Below are 21854 nucleotides of genomic sequence, written 5' to 3'. Positions count from 1 at the left end.
GGGAACTACTGGTGTGATGGATAATGCAGAATCAAACTGCCACCCAAGCCCTATGAGGTTCAAACCACCCCTCCTTAAAGCAGCTGCTCTTAGCAAGTGTTTGAAAACCCTCCCCAGAAAGCCAGGCATGTGTTCTCTATTAGTGATTTGCATTTAAAAAAAAAAAAAAAAAAAGAGTTATTGGGAGCTACATACCCTGTAGGCGCACTAAGCAAATTGGCCAGCCTAATTATTATTTTTTGGTATGTCTAATTAAATAGACAAAAGGCCCTCCCTTCACTCTCGCTGTCGGCACGAGCTCCACTGGAATGTGCATAATGTCCCCGCATTTGCCCAGGCAGCTGAGCCTTTTCCTTTTCCCCTAGGAGATCTGCATTGACAACTGCCCATGGCTTACTGACGCCTACCCAGACACGGAGCCAGATCTTCAGAGGGGAAGGAAAAGGGGGCAAATTGATCCTGTTCTGTTAAAAACCACTGGATGATGCTGTGTTATGTGTCATGCATTTGTTGCAGGTTAGAAGTGTGCTAGAGCCCTTCCTAGCAGAACTTGCCATCACAGAGCCTGTCAAACACTTTCTGCACACTGCAGGACGAATTCCCCTGAATTTACTTTACAGGGACTCCAAATGCGTCATATTTATCCCTGGGCTTTCTGGCATTTTTCCATCATTCAGCTTTTGCCTTGTTCTGCAATTACATGGCACCACAGACCTTCCTTACAGAGCCTCTGCCAGCTGGTTTTACCACCCTGTGACACCAGCCCTTTAACTATGAGCTACGTACAAAGTCTTCCAATAACTTGAGTCACTGGAGAGTTTCAGCCCCACACTAATGCAGTAAAAGTCTCTGGAATCCAAAGCTTTCAACTGAAAAAGTGCACAATTTCAGGGCCTTTTGTCTGAGAGTTTTGCTCCTTTTAAGTAGTTGGTGCTGGTGATTTCCACTAATGCCAACACAAAGATAACAGTCACATAAATGAGGAAGAGTTTATGTCCATGGTGGAAATCAAAGAATTTTCATACATTTCAGAGCCAGATCATTAATAAATGACAAAATCTATTGCTATGTTTATATGATACAGAAGCACTAGTGTTTTTACTGCATATATGGACAAAAGCCTCTCCATTTTTGTCACTAAAAGAAACATGGATAGAGAAGAACCATGTCATTATATATATATATATATATATATATATATATATATATGCATGTATATATATATATATTATATATATATGTATGTATAGAAATGTGCTGATACAAGAAAACAGAATGATAATCTGTCCTGCATAACTGAGCGTCTTACAGCTGAAGTATCACAAAATCAGTTGTGTCAGAAAACCTTTCAGAGAAAACACCTTGTCACTTGTGATCCACTCAGTGGTCACTTAGCAAAGCCTTCCAAATCCACCATGCAGCATGGAAAAGCAAAAGACCAGATCCTGTTTCCAGCTACACCTGTGCAAATCCTGAATAACTCCTTGCTACTGAGAGAAGTCTTCAGCTTCAACAACAGATTTATCCACATAAGCTGATACAGGTGCAGAAAACTCCTCAGAATTTACTTTTACAAAAACAGAGTTGTTTCAGTTCAAGCAGAAACAACATGGTCAGACAAAACATAAAATATCTGCTTTATCCTAATGAAATTAAACACCTCTGCAACTCGTCCTAACATAGGTTTGAAAAACCTATGTTGCCGTCACTGCTGTTAAACTTTGTTAAGTCAGCGCCTGATGCTTCACTTCTTAACAAGGCAGTTATTTGTTTCCCAGGCAATCGCTGGCACCTGCCTGCCTTTTAAAATCAAATAATAATTGAATATGAGGAAAGCGAGACGAAGTAAAGGAGATTTAATAAAGAGAATCTTTGCTGCAGAGGGAATTTCTTTGGCAGTGATTACGTTACTAATTGATCAGCACATTGCCTGAGAGAAGCCAGAGACAACAATTATACTTAGCACTGTGGCTGAAAGCAATGCAGTCAACTACCTCCTCGGCTTTCGCTGTCCGCTGGTTTCACCTGGATCGGTCTGTTCATCTGTAAAAGAAAGCAAAGAGAGACAAATACTTAGCAATAGAATCAAACCTTGTTATACAGAAGCTTGCTTTGTTTTTTAACATGTATCACAGTTAGCATCAGAATAGACTTCGTGAGAAGGGGAAAAAGCAATTAGTAAGCAAAGAAGTGACCACAGAGCACAGACTGCTTGGGCAGCTTCTTGGTCTGAGGTGAACCAGTGTCACCCCATTTACCTAACAGGGGCTCTGCTGAATCACTCCAGGTGAGGGATCTGACTCATTTCACACAGGTCATGAAATTTTAAATGTAACTTTTTAAATTTCTAATAGTTCCTTCTGGAAATGCTGTGTCAGAACAGTAGTACTTTGTTAGAACATACAGTTCAGTGAAACTTTAATTGCAAAGGTTTCTTGAGATTGTCATGGTGAAAAGAAAACGGAAAAGTGAATTTCACCTCGACTATTGGCTCAATAGGATAGTGAGTTGCATGTCTATCAGAGTCATACGAGGGGAATGAGACTTAGATCAGGCTTGTCCACATGTCATGGAAATGGTGGCTGTTGAGTTTTTTTTTTTGAGAAGGATGGGCGTAGTATGCAAGTCAAAACCTCTCCCTCTTTTGATTTTTCAGATGTCTTTTTCCTTTCTCACATCAGAACATAAGCACATATAAAAACCTTGCCATTGTGCAGTGAATAGAATTTCTGTTCTCTGACTTATCCCTGTTGCTCTGTCTCTGTAACAAAAGCAGTGGGGACCATCACTGTCCCCACTGCCAGGCAAGGTGCAGAGCGTGGTTGCCTCCTCCTGCCACTTGGGCCCAGCCTGCCTCCTGCTCAGCTGCAGGGGCTCAGCCCGGTGCCTGGGACCCTGGGGTTTCTGCCCAGGCTGGGAGACGTGGCTGCCACTTTCCCCATTGCAGGCCCAGCTGGTAGCAAAGCTGGGCACCTACCCCAGGTACACAAGGACACACACAGATGCACAGGACGCTGACATAGCCAGTCACACAGACTGCCCAGCCAAGGGCTGCCTCCAGCAGCACTTCCACACCAGGCTCCCATACACAAAGACATAGCCAGCCAAGCATTCCCGCCGGACCCTGGGCCCCTTGCCTGCCTTATAGGTTGCCTCCTAGCCAGCTAGTTTGGCTTGAAGCTTGCTGGGGAGTGCACACGCACACCCTGAATGCACCAGGCTGGGGGAGATGCAGATGCTCGGCCCCCAGCAGCTGGCCCCAAGCACAGGGCTCTGCTGTTCTGCACCCTCCCAGTCTGGGCCCCCTAGTTCATGTCTTATCAGCTGCAAACGCTAATCTTCCTCAAAGTGGACTTGTAGTTTGATAGCCTGTCAACTAGTGTGACTGGGAGGTTTGTCTCTTGTCACTGTCTCCCCACTTAGAAGTTCTGGATGCAATAAGCCTGCTGGAATCCTGCCTCCCTTTCTGATTATCCCTTGTTGCCTTGGAAAAGGTCTTTATCCATCCACCCTTAAAGGAAGGGTCTCCTTCTACATACCCTTACACCTGGAGCTGCTCAGTCCCAGGAGAAAAGGGCAGAAGATGTCAATGACCATCTCAACTGGTGGTACCTAACACAACATAGGTGTCTGATGCGCAGAGTGAGAATACTCCCCTCCTGTTAACAGGTGGGCATGTAGATTGGATCACAACCAGATGAGGTTTTCTTCTGAAAACCTCTCCCTGCCCTTCCTCCATGTCACTTAAAGCAATACAAACACTATGGAGATGAACTACTCAAAATATATTTCCTGTGTGACCACCACTGAGTGGATTGAAACTATCCTTAGATTTGTCAGCTACTGAAAGTGCAAGCTGAAACAGACATCACAAGGAATTCAGATGGCAATGGGAATCTTCCCAACAAAGACAGATCAAAAATTGGCTGGTACGCGTTACAGGATGCCTCCCCCACCTCATAAATAAACAAATAAATAAATAAGAGGCAGATGGGGGTTAAATTGAATATGCATACTTTACAGAGTAAAGTATGAGCAACTTTGCACTCTGCCTGAAGGAGAGTGCAAAGGTGCTCAGAGTTGCCTTCCATGTCTTTCCTGCAAAAGTCATTGACCATAGCCACCCCTGTGCTCTCAGACACTTAGGGCCAAGAGCCACAGGCCTGCTGAAGCTTTGTGCTGGGGTCAGGGTTTGGCTTGCAGATGCAGGGATTATAAATTTTATTCCTGATTCTTGCCAGTCACATACAGGTATAGATTTGAATCACTGTCTTTTCTCTAGAAAACATTGGAAAAATTAATCCTATATCTTTTGGTTTTGCAATGAATGACATGCAAGCTTTTTAGTTGTCATGTCCTGTACCTAGTTAGTACTACTATTTATTATCTAAATATTTTATTACTCATTTTCTAGCATCTCAATGCTTCTCCTCCAGTGTTTCCATTACCTTGGAGAACAGTAGGGGCGATTCTGCCCCTCCCTTATTTGTGGCTAATTGCAGTTGGGCAGCAAGCAAAGCTGTTAGGTTTGTTCTTTTTTTCCTAATTTCCTTTTTTTTTTTTTTTTTTTTTTTTTGAAAGTAGTCATTTAGATTTATTCTAATTGCTCTGCACACATATTTAGTAATAAAAAGTTATCAAAGTGGCTGACAAGTAGGTTAAGATGATGGAGAGCATAGCAGATCCTGCTGCATTGTTGTCTCGAGAGGAAAATGTACTTAGCCATAAACTGACTACAGTTAGATTCACTCTCGGAAAAAGAAGGATCAACGGCTCCAGACACTACTGAGCAATTTCTGCTCTCTTGCATGCCTGTACCCTCTAAAAAGCTCCAGACATTTTAAGTGCTAAAACCAACAAAGATTCCGGTACTGGATAAACCTTGTATCAGACCCTGCTTCTGCAACTGTAAAGATCTGTCGTTCACACACATGTATCATAAGATACTAGCAGGGCTGGAGGCAATGTATTTGGCATCAGCAGGACAGACAGCCTGCCATAGCTCTCCTGTAACCACATGTGAGTAGCTAGCTGCTATAGACATTTAAAGATCTGTTAAACATAGGCAAGGAGGGTGATTTATGTCAGATAAGTAAAAATGCCTAAAAAGTGTGATATTAAGCCACTCCTCAGACTGGTGTCTGAGATGAATGTGATGAATAGTTCTCTGCAGTGCCTGTTCCTCTCCACTGATCATGAAGGTAGTCTATGCAGGAAGGGTGGAGTTAGGTGAGATGAGCCACTTCTTAGTCCTCATACACAGGATAATAAAGCAGAAAACACCTTCTCTGTCTCTGTGCTCTGATTTCCTCCATTGTAACTGGTTTGTGTTTACAGCAGGTTGGTGTTGACACCATCCATGTACCAAGATCTGACTCCAGAGCTGTTAACCCCTTACAGCTGAACTTGTGGTCTATGTACAAGTTCCCTATGTGGATACATGGCTAATCCAACTTCAGAGGTGGGAGGAGGTCCCTGCTGCTTACGCCAGAACAGGCAGAACTTGCATGTCAGGTAATCAGGAGAAACAGTCACATGAGCTAAGAATTTATAAGAGGTATGCTAACAGACATAAAAATCACCTCTGAACTCAAGTAAACTTTGGATCCAACCTTTAGAAGAAATGGAAATAGCTCTTCCTACTTGTGAAGAGTTGGATGTGGTCAGTTTGCAAAAGGCAGAGAAGACCATCAGGCCCTTAAGCAAAATGAGAGGAGATAATATTTGGGTAACTTATTTTTTGAGATTGGGGCACGAGGGAGGAGAAGCAGAGAATCTCTGTGAAAAGGAAAAACAGAGGGAGGGAATGGGTATCCAACAGATGAAGAAAAATCTGAAGAAATTAATAAGTAAAGGCTAGTGTAATTTAATGTACACTATGATTTATACACTTGACAATTTCTTTATAAACCAAAGAGAAAGTGCTGCATGCACGGAGCCCATAATACAAATTGATATCATCTTGACATGAAAGACACCAATTATAGGGAGAAACATTGAGAGGAAAATAATTAAGTTTCTGCTCTCCATCTACGGAACTTTTTTTTTTTTTTCTTTCCCTTTCCTTACACAGACACTTTGGGAGCAAGCAGCTGGCATGGGCAGCAGAAAAAGGCTAAGTGGGGAAATAAAATGGCAGAAAGAGGTACCTTCCCCAGTCTGGGGAAGCACCTGCCTGGAAAGAAGGGATTTCAGAGATTCAAGCTCTCTGCTTATTCTTCACATGAGAACTGCCATAATTTTAATGCAAATAAATCATTTTTTTTTACTCCAAAGCACAGTCCCCTGAATAGTGTTTTGACAAAAAATGGTATGGATATCTTTAATATCTGTCATGCCTTGGTGGACCCTGAAAGTGTGATAGGAGAAAGAAGTAGTCCTACGTCACTCAGTTGGGCTCACAGGAGGAAAATGTTGGGAGTAAATAAGGTTGTGTAATGCCATCTTTGCCCTAAACTAGAAAGGATGGTGACCCCAAATTACTTTTTTCAAATGCCTTCTGAGGGAAGAGCTCACGTCATTACACTGTATATGGGCAGTGCCACTTAGTGAGGATACCTCTTCTCAGTTTTGTGAGAACTCAAACCCAGAACTGGTACAGTTGCTTTTGAGAGAGTCAGCACATACAGCCTTAAAAACACCGTGCCTCAGTGTCTAAAGCTAAGTTTCTCCAGACTTTGTGAAGGATCCATCATGTGCTTTACATTCACCCCGCTACATGAAGCACAACTTAGGCTGGTATCCAAACACCTAGTACCTGCTGGGTTTGGCTGTGTATATAGGGGATTTGCGTTACATTTTACTAGTATCTCAGGAAATCCAAGGCAGATATTGATGAAACTTCTCTTCCCAACTTCAAATGCCTCCAGTGTCATGAAATGCATGTGCCAATAGCTGTCAATACAGTCAAGAATGATGTCTCTTACTCGAAGCTTTCTCTAGGAACTTGTAGTAGCAATCATAAGAGCCCTAGCTAGGCCAAGAAGAAGAAGAAACCTCAGATCTGAGGAAAACAGAAAGGTGTTAATAACAATCCCAATCAGCAAATCTGATTAATACCATGGGCAGCCACAAGGGACCACAGGAACTACAGATATGGTTGTGAGCTTTTAGTGATTCCTATCATAAACATTTTTAAAAGAGATTTGGCATCACAAGAAAAAAACTAGGTAGGCTGATCCAGCATTTAACTGACAGATGGACTCGATGAACTCTGGAAGGCTCTCCTCTAGGAATAATTACACTTCTGTTTGTTGCAATGGTCCTCCTTTCCTCTGCCCACAGATGCTCTTTGTGCTCTCCTTTGAAATAGGATCATGGTTCCTCATTCTAGATTATCCCTGCTGAGCTGTCACAGTGAAAGAGGCACAGTGTTTTATCATCAGTTAACCCAGAATGAGTTTATCTCCTCTTTAGCCTCTCTCTTACCCTTTATGGCCTGACTAAAAATGTTAATTCTCTATATCTACTGCGAACACCTATTTGGAGTGTTTATTAGATTCACAGCATTATGGTACCAGAATGCTTAATAGTCATAAAACCATTGTAAGCCAGGACAATATGTTTATCCCTATGCATGATGCCAACTCCAGGTTGACCACAGTATGTGGAAGGGCCTCACTCAACATCATTGCCAAGACAGAGGTGTGCTGAGGACCACTGAGGCATAAAGAGGTTTAGGTAAGAGCCAGAAAATGTAATTTGGTTTCTGGTTCCATATGAGAGGTGCCAAGCAGCTGTGGAAAATCAGAGTTTTATTCACATCTGTGCTATGTTTCCAGTGTGGCCTCAGGCAACCTCTGTGACTCTGATTCCCAGTCTGTATTTGGGAACTATGGGCACTGGTTAACATTACAGGTGTGAATCCACCCTACTGCAGGACAGGGTGCTGCAGGTCTTTTCTCCACAAATGCCATAAGTGATTGGGTTGATGGAGGAGTCAGAATTCCAGATGCATCACATTGCTCATTATCTTTTCATCCTTTGTCACTTCATCTCTGCTAAAAACCACCTTTACTATTGCATTTGCACACCTTGGACAAAATCACTCTACTCATTACACTTCATTTTGGCTTTTCCCTCCTTTTGCCTAAAACCAACCCATTCAACTAATGCTAAATGTCAACCTCCCACATCAACTTGCCACTTGCCCCATCTACCCCCACCCCAATCCTCTCCGCGAGTAGAAGTGCGACATCATTTTTCATGTCCAATTACAGCCACCGTGGTGCCACTGTTAAAAGACAGCGCAGGTACTCCTGTCAAAAAGGGTTTGAGTTACAAGAAGCGATGAATTACAGCAAGCCCTTTTTCAATTCTCTGCAGAAATGAAATGTCAGAGCTTGCTGCTGTATTTTTCTCAGCACCATCAGCTACAGGCCACTGCAGGAATTAGACAGGGGACAGACGTTTTTCTGTATCAGGATTTTTTTTTTTTTCCTAAGGTTGTCATTTTCTCCCCCACCAACCTTTTTCTGCTCCCCTTGGCTTTGATATTAATTTAGAAGGTAGAAGGATCACCTGGGGAAGAAGAGTAGAAAACAGAGAGAGATGATTTCTCATTGTCTCCATCTTTCTTACTCTCACTGCTCTTACTATCCTTTCCTTTCTTGTCTCACTTTTTCATTACTAACTAATGTACATGGGGTTTCTAGACAGGACTAAGGCTCTACCAGGCTTGAGAATGGACAAGCATAGAGTTAAAAACAAGAAGATGAAGAGAAAACACTAAGGGTGGAGACTTGCCTTGAATACTTTCAAATGAGTACAGAGACAGGAAGAAAAAGTGAGGAGGGGACTGCTGAAGATCATTGAAATGCCACTAATGGTTAGGAAGATGATGTCCAAGGCAGAAGCAAGCACTGTTGGAGATAATCTGCTGGCTGTGCTAAAGGATTAAGTCACTTCAGGAGTCATAATAATAATAATAATAATATATTAAAAAAACAAACAAAAAACTAAAGGCTGTATAATGTATAAGACCATAGAAGATGACTACATTGATCATTTATGTAATAATAGTCTTTCCTCCCTTACTTACAGGGCTTAAGAAATTTGAATATTCCCTGACAAAAGATCAAGGGGTATGATTAAGGCTTTGCATCAAAAACTGTTAGGAAACGTATTCTGTTGTCCATGTTTACTGAAGTTCCCAAAGAGTCAGGCTGGAATAGTCTTGAAAGTTGGGCTGTTAACCTCTGACAAGGGCTGCTTCCAGCTCTACATCAGTCTTCTGGATGAATTTGGTCATATCATTTTATGTCTCTTTCTCAGCTTTCTCTTCCATAAAATGAAGAGAAAGACACCCTAATGTACCATGAAGGTGGCTGATGAAAAAATGGTTCTAAATGTTGGTGTTAAACAAACAATGTTCTGTAATTTCCATGCCTGAATCACATAGGCAGACAAAATGGCAAATAACAAACTCTTCTTGCCCGACCATGTTCTACACTGTTGGGTATTGTTCAGACATCAGCCCTCTAAATCGATGATCAAACACTGCTGTGACCTGATAGCAGAGGATGGAATGTTGATAGGACCTAGCAGGTCTTAGCAAATGTGTATTGGGCATTACTGCATCTGTGTATCGAGATCCTAATCCCATCCTCAAACATCTTGCTTCTTCAAGATGCCATGTATTTCTTGATCTCATGATGTTAACTGGACACATGGACAGTTTAATAACTGACCTGAAATTTCCAGAAAATATGACTATTCCTTATTGCTTCAGAGGGAAAGTTCTTTCTGTTCAAAATCGTCCCCCAAAATACCAAAAGGAATTTCCTTTTACCATCTCTGCTGAGCCTCTGGGGGCCTGCCATGTACACAACAGTAATCCTACTTAGATAAACACAGCTACTTGTGTGAGTAAAGGTATTGGCATGAATGTGTTTTAAGAGTGGGTCATAACTTTTAAAGCATTGAGCAAAATCTACTGTGATTGAAGGCCCTAAGGAAATGCAAAGTATATTAGTGTCAAAGTTAGAAAGGCCAAGAAAATCACCTACAATTGAATTGTGTGTGTGTAATTGCAAAGTTCAAGTAAATCACTCTGTACCTGATTCTGAGTGACATAATTGAATTACAGTGATCTAAACTAGATAGCCATGAGAGTGAATCCAATGCAATCTCCTCTCTGAAGAAAAAAAATAAACTCAGGGCCCAGGTCCTCAGCTCAGGGAAATTTCCATAAACATTACAGAATCAGGAAAGCTGTTTCAACATGGGTTAGCTACACAGACAACTTTCTGTATCTGTATACTGCAGCTGTATAGCATACAGCAAAAACCTACTCCTGTGGGACCAGAGGTAAGTGCTGTGGTTGCATGAATTGCCATGTGATTACACATTAAGCATACTTTTGTGTGGGCAGCACAAATTGATACAGTGTTGGATTAATGAAAAAGCAGGGAAAGGAAATGCTTTAGAAAGTTTGGTGAAAAAAATCACATTGGCCTGACTTGTGGGAAGCACTCACCAGTAATGAATTGCATCTGAAATGACTCTATCCCAAACCTTATCTGGCTAGCAGACTCTTAATTCCTCCCTACTACCCTCTTCCTGGCCTGACTAGATGCGTGTCATAGACATGCACACAAATAGATGAGAACATCTGAAATGGGAATGTATGAGGTATGAAAAAAATATCTTGAAGGGTCTGACCTTTACAAATCAGTCAATGCTCTGGTGCCTACCCCCGAGAATGATTGCTACTGGCCATCCCCACACTCTGAGTATTTTCTATATATCATATAAAACACATTATGAACCATCCATCTAACTATCGATTCATCTTTCCACTTGTCTCGTGTATATAGATGAACCTAGAGGGGGCTTAAGTTCAGTTCACGTTCATGTGCAGAGCCTATGGCTTCAAATCCAAAACTTCCCCCCTGCAAAACAGTTTAGGCTGGAGTGTGAAGAAACTGCTGATCCTGTTAGTAACAAAATTAAGACTTGCCAATTCCAGAGATTCTTTAGTTCATTCTTGGGATGCTGAGCGTGTGGTGCTCTACATCACAGTGTCTCTGTATTTAAATGAACTGGGGAAGGCCAGAGGGGTTGATGGATCTCTTTATCAGGGAGTGGAGTGATAGGACAAGGAGTAATGGTTTTAAACTAAAAAGGGGTAAGTTTAGATTAGAATATTAGGAAGAAATTATTTACTGTGAAGGTGGTGAGGGACTAGAACAGATTGCTCAGAAAAGCTGTGGATGCTCCATCCCTGGAAAAGTTCAGGGCCAGGCTGGATGGGGCTTTGGGCAACCTGGTCTGGTGGGAGGTGTCCCTGCCCATGGCAGGGGGGTGGAATTAGATGGTCTTTAAGGTCCATTCAAACACAAACCATTCCGTGGTTCTGTGATCTCAGTGTTTTGTGGGGACACCCAGTGCTCAGCAGGCTTGAGGAGAGTTAAGAGGAACAAAACACAGGGTGCTTAAAACAACAGTCTTATTTCCCAAAGCCAGAGAAAGCACTGCTTTTTTTTTTTTTTTTTTAAGTATTTATAAATACTCTTTCATATGCAAATTTGCACATGAAAAACACAAGCAGGAGATCCCCTTAGATCTCTGGGCAGTCACACAGTAAAAATGTCACTAGATAGGTCTACTTTCACCAGCTAGCCTGTGTCACCACACACACGGTGTGCCCTAAGGTACTGCTGTCCTGATCATCCAGACAGGTACATGTTTATACTCATGGTTCTTGCCAGGTGCTTGTGCAGTTGACCTTTCCTTGGAAAGAAGAGGGCCTCGTAGATGTTGACTTCTAGTCACAGCCCCATGCACAATGACATGTTGGAACTGGGAGACACTTTTAGCTTCGTGTCTGTAGTTTAAGGCTGCTTGCATATGTGAGATATCCCTAGGCATTCAGTGAGTAGTGAGCATACCCAGGCATACAAAGTGTCCAAGGGTTGGCCCAGTGGTGATGCTAAGCTATATATATTACGGCCTGTTTGTCTGAGGATCCTGACAGCAGAGGTATAAGTCTAGAATGGACACTGCTCATTAAATCTAGTTCTCCGCTGCTACCACAAGCAATCACAATATGAAATTCTGTTCATAAACACATCACATTCTGAAATAAAACCAAGTATTTTGCTGTCCTTACCTCTCATCTTCCCTAATACCAACAGGAATAAGCTTTCCCATATTGTCACCTCTCTTCTTCTAATTTCCCACTTGAGTTTATTTCAAGATAATTTACATCCAATTTTAAAATGTGCCCAAACGATCTTTTTATCTAAAATGGTTCTTTTCTGTCCCTGGCATTTTCTATTAGCCAACTCTGCATGCATTTAGCAGAGCCACCACATTCTCTTTTAGCCTAGATATTGTGATCCCAGCTCTTTCAGGGCAGAGCAGCAGCATAATCCACATATAAGAAAGTAGCCCATATAGATATAACCAAGATAGCCTTAAACTAGCCAGCATGACTCACAAATAACAGCACATAGGTGGTCACGTAGAACTTAAATGAGAGATATCAATAAGTGCTGAGGGTCCTAGATCTGCTTTGCAATGCGTGCTCAGCTCAGGTGTTTGCAGGTGTGTGGTTATCAGTGCCTGAACCGCCTCGTTTACAGTGTGCTCACAGACCTTTTATGTGAGCTGGCTCACAGATGCTCTCTGTGTCGGTCAGCAATGAGGCTCCCCAGCACTGCCTGCAGCTGGTGCTCATTCAGGCAGAGGCATAGCCTGGAGGGTGCTCAGGAGCTGCCTTGCTGAGGAAGCACAGATAAGGGGAAAGAATGGGGTATTGTCTGCATACAGGGCATGTCACGATTTTCTGTATGTTGGGTGCTCTCCACAGAGGCCAGAGGCCTCTTCGCTGTGGATTTCAGTGGGACAGGCAAGCAAGCCAGAGAGACAGATGTACTACTCAAGGCATTATAGACTTAACCCCTGCCCCCTCACTTAGTGATGAACATCTGTTCTCGTCTTTTCTTTATCCTGAGCCCATGACCTCTGGCTGTTGGCACTTCCCTGCTGTTCTCTTCATTCTCTAAGCTTTATGTCTTCTTCTGAAGCAAGACCCAAATGCTTCCTTTGCCACTAATGGTTGCTTGGCTTGCCTTTGCAGACTTTAGGAAGGGCCAAGCTCCCATTGACTTCAGTGCTTTGAGTTCAAAAGGAGCTTGGCCACCATCCATCCAAGCAGATTAGACCTTCTGTGCTCGTGGCTTTGTATGCCTGGCCACAAAGATAAGAACCACAGCCAGCCCTTTTGCCCATGGAGAAATTCTTTCCACGGCAGTGCCATTTAACAAACAACTGAGTAAGCAGTGTAAATTAACTATCTGCTTTCACCCACTGACAGATTCATAAAATAAAGGCAGTCTCACTGATGTAGATGTGCAGGTAGCCTTTAGGCCTGACTTCAAGCACAGTCTCCTTGGGAGTTGAAAGAGAGCATCACCGGGTTAATGCTGCAAGCAGGGTTTTCCTTGGTACTGGAATAACTCCAATTTGAGCCAGTATACTGGTCCTGCTTTCAAGAGTGTTTGTGCTCTTCCTTATACTCAAATTTCCCTTTCCCCAAGATTTAAATTCTTCCATGGGTTAAGCTTGCCACAGGATAGCAGATAGCAGTCCATGACCTCAGTCCCACATCCCAGGCGGACCAGACCTAAACCTGTCCCAAGTAGGAGGCTGTGAAACATTTCTGAACATGGGGGCTTCCTTCTCCTGGCATGTCCCTATTGTGATACCGGTGGCATGGCTGCACTCTTGGTTCTATCAATGAACAAATGTAGTCTAATTATTTTAAGATAACCTGAAATAAGTCCTGTTCAAGCAAAAGCAAAACAAAACAAAACAAATACACAAAACCAATCAATCGACCAAAAAAACCCACCACAACCTCCCCCCCAAAAAAAATCCCAACCAACCAAACAAAAAAAAACAGCAGCCACACCACCTTCTCCTCTGGTTTGTCTAAACTGATTTGAAATCACACCTTGAATCAGATGTGTGAAAACCTTGCCTAAAGATAAAACTCTTAGCTGCATGCTGGATCAGGGCTGCAGTTCCTGAAGGAAAATCACAAATAATAAAAAATAAAATAAATAATAATAATAAAAACAAACAAACAAAAAAACCCCAACAACATCAAAAACAAGAAAAGACTCAGAGAAAGACTAAGATTATCTTAATCTTGACACTGCCCCTTTAACGAAAATCTTCTGTGGAAGGGTTTAGAGCATTAACTTATGCTTCAGTCCTCTTTCACAGCTATGAAATGCATATTGGAAGGGGATTTTAAACCCATTCAAACACCCAAGTCAGCCCTCTGTTTGTTCCTAATAGTGAATGAATGAGTGAATAGGCACAAACAGAAACCTTGCAAATACCAGTATGGCTTTCAAAAAGAAGAGAAAACAAAAATCCTTAGCTCCCCAAACATTTCCCAAATTGGGAAAAGCATTGAAAGATTAACGTTTAAAAAAAAAAAAAAAAAAAAAAAAAAAGACAAAAAAAAAACCCTAACACAAAACTATGACCTTTCCAGATTCCCAGTCCTCAGAGCCGATGTGATCCCCTGTGCTCATCTCAGCCCATCCGGAATCAGACCCTCCCACTTGAGAGGAGCTTTCCCTCACCCCCATTGATGTATAACTGGTATCATCTGGTCCCATGTTTTGACAATTATCCATAACATAATTATGAGACTGATGAGTATCGCTGATTAATTATGCTATCCTTCAAAGTTGATCTGGGTACTTACAATAAACAAACACCCTGGTTGGGCAACAAAGGTGATTTTCTGTGCCTGTTCCAGCCAGCAAAGGCTAGCAATCTCATTCCACCATGCAGGGATGTGGTTGGAGACTCCCAGGGATTTGTTTCTGATCTGTCATTCATGTGGTGCTGCTTCTCTTCTGGTTTCTGACCGCACCCTGCTTTCCCCCTCCCGAATGATAAATATTTCCTCTCCGCTGAGAGCTATCTAACAAGAGTGATGTCTGATACTAATGCATTGCTGATGCTTTCCTCCTCTGTCTAATTATGCCCAAACATTGCCTTTCTTTCTTTTTCTCTCTGAACAACCACTTTTTTTTTTTTGCATCAACATGTACCAAAGCATTAAACAAGACATTCCATTAATTTCTTCATCATCATAACTTAAGTCTGGGACATACCCTTTAAATATTCATTCAGCTATGAAAACTGGGCATTAAAATTTTAATAATGTCAAGCTCATTTGAACTGAGCTCCTGGGGGACTATTACGATACAATTAGAATAAATATGATGATTGATTTGGTGTAAAGGTTCACCTGTCCACATCTGTTAGTGGCCGGAATCAGCAAGCCACCTCTGGCATCACAGCCGATAGCTTCAGGTTATTTACTCCCTCCTTCCTTGCCCCTATCAACTTTCCACTTGCTTGCCAGCTCAACCCCCCAACTTTCTGTGTGTTCAGCTTGGGTAAGGTTGGAAGAGGAAAACCAGAGAGGCCCCACTGAGAAGAGACAATGCTTTCTTCCCTCCCCTCCCTCTTTGTGCTGTGGCATTTGATTAAAGACGGAGCGTTGATGAGAGCCCCTAGAAGTTCAGCCATAAACTTTCTGGCAGTATTAGCCATTAACCTTTTTACAGTATGTGTCTGAACTCCCAGGGTCTGATTCTTCTGTGGGGGTCAGGAACAAGCCTATGCAATGCTGACATGTCTGAACCAACACAGAGTAGAGCAAGGCTTGCTGCTTTCTAGCAGTGTCCTTCCAAAATCACAGGGGCGAAACAGTCTCATGTTGTGAAACTGAGAGGATAAAAACACAGCGAGGGAAACGGAGCAAGAAATCATGCTACTTAAGGAACGTTCTGTTTCAAACACAGGATGTTCTCAAATATACAGACAGATAATTAAAAGAGTTTGGTCCACTGGGTGCTGAGCATATTTGAAAATTTGGGCCAGATTGCACTTTCTCTCCCCTGCAGTGTCAATTAGGTGCTACATGGTATAAACACAAAATGAGAGAAATCAGAACCACAGCGACAGAGAATAAACAGTTTTCTTTGTTTTTGTTCTTAATATCATGTACTTTAAATAAACTACTCATTGATCCTTTGAATTATGATATAATGCAAACCTCTCTGTATTTAAAAGTAACCCCAGTTTAACACCACATACAAGCACTGCCAGTGTTTTTAGCTTTATGCTTTACCATCATTCTCTTCACATATGGTGCTTTCCTTAAATCCCCAGCTTCTGGACCCTCACAACTTTTTAACATGATTTTTTCTTTTCCAGAAGAAAAGAAAATTCTTAATGCTTGAAACAGAGCTCAACAACAAAAATAAAGAAAGAAATAAAGAATACATGGAAACAAAATTTCTTATTTGTATTATCATATCATACATGATTGCTCGAGATAATTTATGATTGATGCATCTTTACAGAAGGCAATGTTAATTACTAGAAACATTATTTGCTTTTTACTGCTTCAGGCTGTTTCTTTCCTATTTGTGCTTTGCTTAAAGAGGATACTGATCCTAAATCTGTCACTTTCTTTTTCAAATTCAAATCAAGTCCAGCTCCCGTTCCCATGCACTTTCTGTACCTCCTGCATTATTTACTTTTCCAAACAAAGTAAAAATAAGTAAAACTGTCCCCAAACAATTTTATATTTGGAAACTAAAACAAACATGCAGATCCTTTAATTAAACTCTATAGGACAAAAATGCACATATGTGTATCTTTAGAAAATTCCTTACATTTAGGATGTGCCCTTACTACCAGCAGCTCATTGCTGTTTTTCTGTGATGGACCTGGTACTTTATTTAGTGTACAGTTAGCCACAAAACAAAAGCCTTCATAACATTTCTGATCATTTGAGATCAACAGATCTGGTTTTAGTGTTTAATACCTCTCTCCAAGATGCTTTTTGTTGTTTGCTTTGTTATCAAGATACTTCTAACCATAATTCTCAAGTAATTTATACAATGACTTTTCCCATGTGAACCCCTTTACTCTTGTAATCTCTGCTTGAAAGATCAGAGTTTTCCAGTGCAGGCCTCATTAGATGAGCTCCTGTGACCACCCTTGGTATTTGCTATCAGATCACATAACCGAGGTGACCCAGGAGAACTGGTCACAGTTTCTAACCTGACAGTGAAAAGGAAAATTTCCTGGCTTAAGACTGTCATGGGCAATGAGTGCCAGGCATTGGTACTGACTTTTTAAGCCATGCCCATTTGATTCCTCGAAGCATCCAGAAGCACAAGATGTCAACCCTTGCCAGTACTACAGGCCGTTACCAAAGATGTTTCAGTGAAATGGGTGCAACCTCATCCTCTACAATTTCTATGTCCCTTTGGGGTCCTCCTCCCTGTCCCAAAGAAAAGATGATTTAAAATAAACTCAGCCATTGCACACTACAATATGGAGACCAGAAAGGGAGTAAATGGTCATTTGATGTTGGTTTTCTCAGAGGGAAGGGAGCGATTTGGAAAGTCTGAACCCTACTTGCTGTGAATGCAGAGTGTGAAAAGATACAACTGAGAACTCTTTTTAAAGTGTGTTACCTATCATCATCTTCCCCACTAAGTTTCCTCCATGGAAAAAGGGGTTAGGCAGTAATCTTTACCTTCAGGGCCCATTGTGAGGATTAATTAGATATTATTCCTACAAAATTGTGAAGTTCTAAAATGCTATATAAGCTCTCAGTGTTATTATAACGTGCCATACTCTGCATAACGTATACCTTTGCAATATTACCCCTTGGTTGTTCAAGACTACAGAACTGCTGCTTCTAATTGAGTTAATGGCTTCATAGGTTGGTAATTTAATAAAACAGACTGCTTAAACCAGCAAGGTTTTGATTAAATGGGGTGTGTGCAAAGGGGAATTTATATTTGTTAGAGGCTCTATAAATCCAAGGTATCAAGGCACAGATAATGCCAGTATAATAGTCAATTACAGAGCGGGGAAGGAAGGGCAGACCTGGAAGCCATCTTGGACAGCAGTGTCATGTACTGCTGCAGTCAGGTATTTGGGGCTGCTCTTACGAGTGAGAGACAGGGTGGAAATGCAGATCAGACACTGCACTTCTCCCACCTCTCCCAGTGATTTTCCAGAGGCAGGGAAGCTCTTCATGACTTAAGAGAGAAACTGTATTGCTTTTTTCTAGCTGGCCCCTTACCCTCCTGGTTTAACCGTAACACCACACTGAAAATAGGAAATACGGGGGAAAAGTCCTACTTACTTACTTAATGAAAGGACTCTGCTTGCACTGAAATCCCAGACATCTCATGAAATTGCCTTCCTGAAATAAGCACCCGGCCTTGCCCATGTAGAGAAATGGGCTGCTTAGCGTCCTCCAGAGGGAGCTCTTGGCTGCCTAAATTTAGACATCTAAATTATGCAGACCCAATTTCCTAGATGTAGAAATTAAGGGTTTACTCTGGGAAGCCTGCTTCATTAGGTACTTAAAATGAAGTTAGTTACTTCAGTGCGCAGGCTGGATTGCACCTTTAACTCCACTGATGGCTCAGCCACAGTGATTTTGGACTTTGGGAGCAGCTCTGGGGGCTTCCACTGTCTGCTGGAGCTGGTAGGAAACCTACCCGTGAGCTTTGGGGAACAAGGGAACAAATCCCTCCATCTTAGCACTTTTCTGTGCTGTAAATGCCAATTCATAGCTGCTTCTGTGCTGGCACTGCTGAGAGTTAAAAGTTTTGTTCTTGTAACATTTCTCAAGAGCTGTAGCTTAGGCAAATATGAAATCAAAGTGATCCTTTCTTTTGTGCCCTATGTCCCCAAAGAACAAAGTGAGTAAGCCAGGCACAGCTACCCTGACTATTTCGTTTATAGAGAACAGCACCCACAAAGCTAATGAGAGGTTTTTACGGCTGTTTGCTGAGCACTGATCAGCAAATCAGGAACAGGTCCAAGCTGCAAAGTTTGTCTGTTAAAAGGCTGAAATTTTCCATTATAAGGGTGAGCCACAAAATTCAGGTCCTGACTCAAACACAGCTGGCTTGGGAGGGTGTATGGCAGTTGTGGTGCTGGCTGGACTCAAACTCATTGAGAGATCTGGCTCAATTAAAGTTACTCACTGACATCTGTACCTGACCCAGCCAAGCTGCCCAGCCCAGCCACCTGCACTTCTACAGGGCTCCATTCAGATGTGGCAAGCTGGTGAGGTCTCACATGGACATGGGGATGCCTGGCCTTGCAAATCCAGCTCAGGGTTGGGGGTCTCAGGCTGAGCCCTGGGCAGGCTCTCTGGTAGGGCAAGGAACACTTTGTGTCTACACAGGAGCCAATGTTAGCATTTGCACTTTGTGGGGGAAGAGCTGGCTCAGCAGAACCAACAAATACTTGGAGAATGGGAAGCCTGACATCAGAACTGGATGTTTTTCCTTCTCCCTAAATGTTGTACTTGGGCAGGTTATTGGTCCTGATACTTGTTAGTCTCTAGCCAGCCTTATGAGAGGGATCAGGCTGTCTTCCTCAGTCTTAAAAGCTGTGAACTTTGATGAAGTTCAGCTTTTATTAAAGGCTTGGGACAATTAGTTTACTGCTCCAGGTATGGAGCTCATTCCCCACAAGAATCTTCCTGGGGCTTCATCAGAAATGTGGCTTCGATTCCCATAACTTCACGCCGGGGCAGAATGCCCCTCTTCCCCCTGTGACAAGCTCAACTGAGGCAGTGCTGGACAAAGGGAATTCAAGATTCAGCTCCTTCACGTGAGATGGTGTGTGTGTGCGTGTGTGTGTGTGTGTTTTAACTAAATCATTTATGGTCAATAATGCCAGGTTATTATAGGTCAATAACTTTCAATTATTCACTAGCCTTGCTGTGCTCCCACTGTCAGGCAGCACACCGGCATGTCGGCTCTCAGGAAGCAAAAAGCTCATGATGGGAGCTTTGGAAAAGCAAGCACGAACACAGCTGGAGCAGAGGAAAAGAAAACAGAGGAGGGGGAGACTTTGAAAAGTCCTGATTGCTCGCAAGAGTATCTTGGGGAATGTGTGTGTGACATACTCTTCCTCATGCATGCATGCACACTCAGCCCCTAAATTCATCATTTCTGGGCTCCCAGCTAGAAAGATGTGAGGCAGCCTAGCTCCCAGCGCTGTGTGGCCATGAACTGGTCCTGAGCTAACACTGCCTCTCATTAAGGCCTACAAGCTTGGGTTTAATGCCACGGTAGCCTGGGGGTTGTGTAAGCTTTGTGCATGGACAGCTAATGGTCACGGTTGCCTGCTCTGTACTGGGTGCCCAAGAGGGGAAGAGTATGAGTTTTGTTCAAGTCAGTGTGCAGATATTACTAAAGAAAGAAAAATTTAGACATCAAAACTTGCAGAGCAATGTGAAAATGAGCGTGCTGCTCCTAACGAAATATTTCAGGACAGCAAGATAGGGCAATGGAGCTGTGGGATGGACCCTTCTCTTGTGAAGGGTGGGCACTGGAAAATGAGTTTCTGTCTGGGAAGAGGAAGCAAAGCATCAGTCAAAGATTGAGAGAGAACACAAAGAATAATAATTCTGTGGTTTTGTAGAAAACTGGGTAACTAAGATATTCACCTAGAAGCCTTTTTGACTCTTTGCTGAGCAGTGCATCAACCCTACTTCCATCTGTCTCCTCTATGAAACAGCCCGGAGCTGGCAACACTTGTGCATGGTGAGGGACTCCAGGTGGGGGGACAAGTGCCACCTTTCCTGATGTCCGAGGCAGCGGCCACTGCTGGAGGTGACATCCCTGGCAGCCTCGGCTTTGTTGCCTCCCATGTTTGCACAGCTGCCGTGGGCGATGAGGGGTTAACAGGAGCTCTGAAGAGCCAGTCTGTTTTGAATGTGAATAATGGGAATACTCTCCTTCAATCGTGTATTCAGCACAGGGATGTACAGAGGTATAAAGTTAATCACTAGCTAGGCCACCCCTATTTCCAGAAAAAGAACTTTAATACCTCCTTTATCCAATGAAGTACCATTGTTATACCTGCATATTATGAAGGGTTTATTAAACCGGTGATAATCTATTCAAGATAAAGTGATCTGTATGGCCAACTGAGCACAGATCAGACAGAATGATGGGAGGTTATTGTTAAAATATGCAAATTCACATCCTATTGAAATGCAAACCCTCCAGATAAGATTTTTTAATAAATCTGGTCTTTTTTCACTGCATGAAGGTAACCTAATGTTTATTGACTTCAAGACCATATAATGGAACGTAATATCTATTAGTCAGATCCTTGCCTCTCTTTCGATTACTGGAGGTACATGTTCTGGCTCCCAAAGAATTTTTGTTTTATGGTTTGGTACAAAAGAAAAGAGATTAAAAACCCTGAAATTAATTAACTTCCCTCTACTCAACACCCCCCTTCCTCTTCAACTGCTGTCATTAGTTACCCAAGTAAAAGGAAGCAGCACCCATCAGCTGAGAAACTGTCCACTGCTTTCAGCATTAGGTAAAACAACCAAAAGGAGAAATGTGGCTAATGCAGAACATCCTTATCTGGCAAAAGATAAAAAATAAGACTTTCGGACGTCTTCCCTGGGTTTACTATTGCTCTGTCAGAGAAAGTTGTGTAAAGTTTTATTTTACTCTCCTTTAAAACAGTGCTGTGAAGTAGCCTGACCTGACTTCTGGATGTGCAGGTTTCTGGGTGTAAGAGCAGTTTAATGCATGTATTCGGTATGTTTTTTATGATTTGTGGGGGAAGAGGTGGCTACGGAACCAGATATGGGTCCAGATACCAAAGCAGCAGCTGAAATAAAGGCTTTTATTTTAGAGAAATGCCAGCGCTGCAATAGCAGAAGTTGAGAACCCATTTCTGCTTAAAGGTCGTTTCTTCTCAAACGCTGTAAAATCTACATGCTGATATAGATTGATCTGAGA

General features: G+C 42.4%; 1 protein-coding gene across 11 annotated transcripts in view; it reads right to left on the bottom strand.

The window, feature by feature from the left end:
* Positions 1 to 21854, bottom strand: part of CELF4 (CUGBP Elav-like family member 4) — a 700427-nt gene that overhangs the window by 298528 nt on the left and 380045 nt on the right. For all 11 annotated transcript variants that reach the window (XM_032205931.1, XM_032205932.1, XM_032205939.1 and 8 more), the window contains exon 3: positions 1995 to 2043. In XM_032205931.1, coding sequence (XP_032061822.1) covers positions 1995 to 2043 — 49 coding nt within the window. The remainder of the gene's footprint in view (positions 1 to 1994; positions 2044 to 21854) is intronic.

Source organism: Aythya fuligula, chromosome Z (assembly GCF_009819795.1).
Source record: "Aythya fuligula isolate bAytFul2 chromosome Z, bAytFul2.pri, whole genome shotgun sequence".
Taxonomy (NCBI): Eukaryota; Metazoa; Chordata; class Aves; order Anseriformes; family Anatidae; genus Aythya; species Aythya fuligula.
The sequence above is the reverse complement of the archived record's forward strand: the minus strand, read 5'-3'. Positions and strand labels throughout refer to the sequence as shown.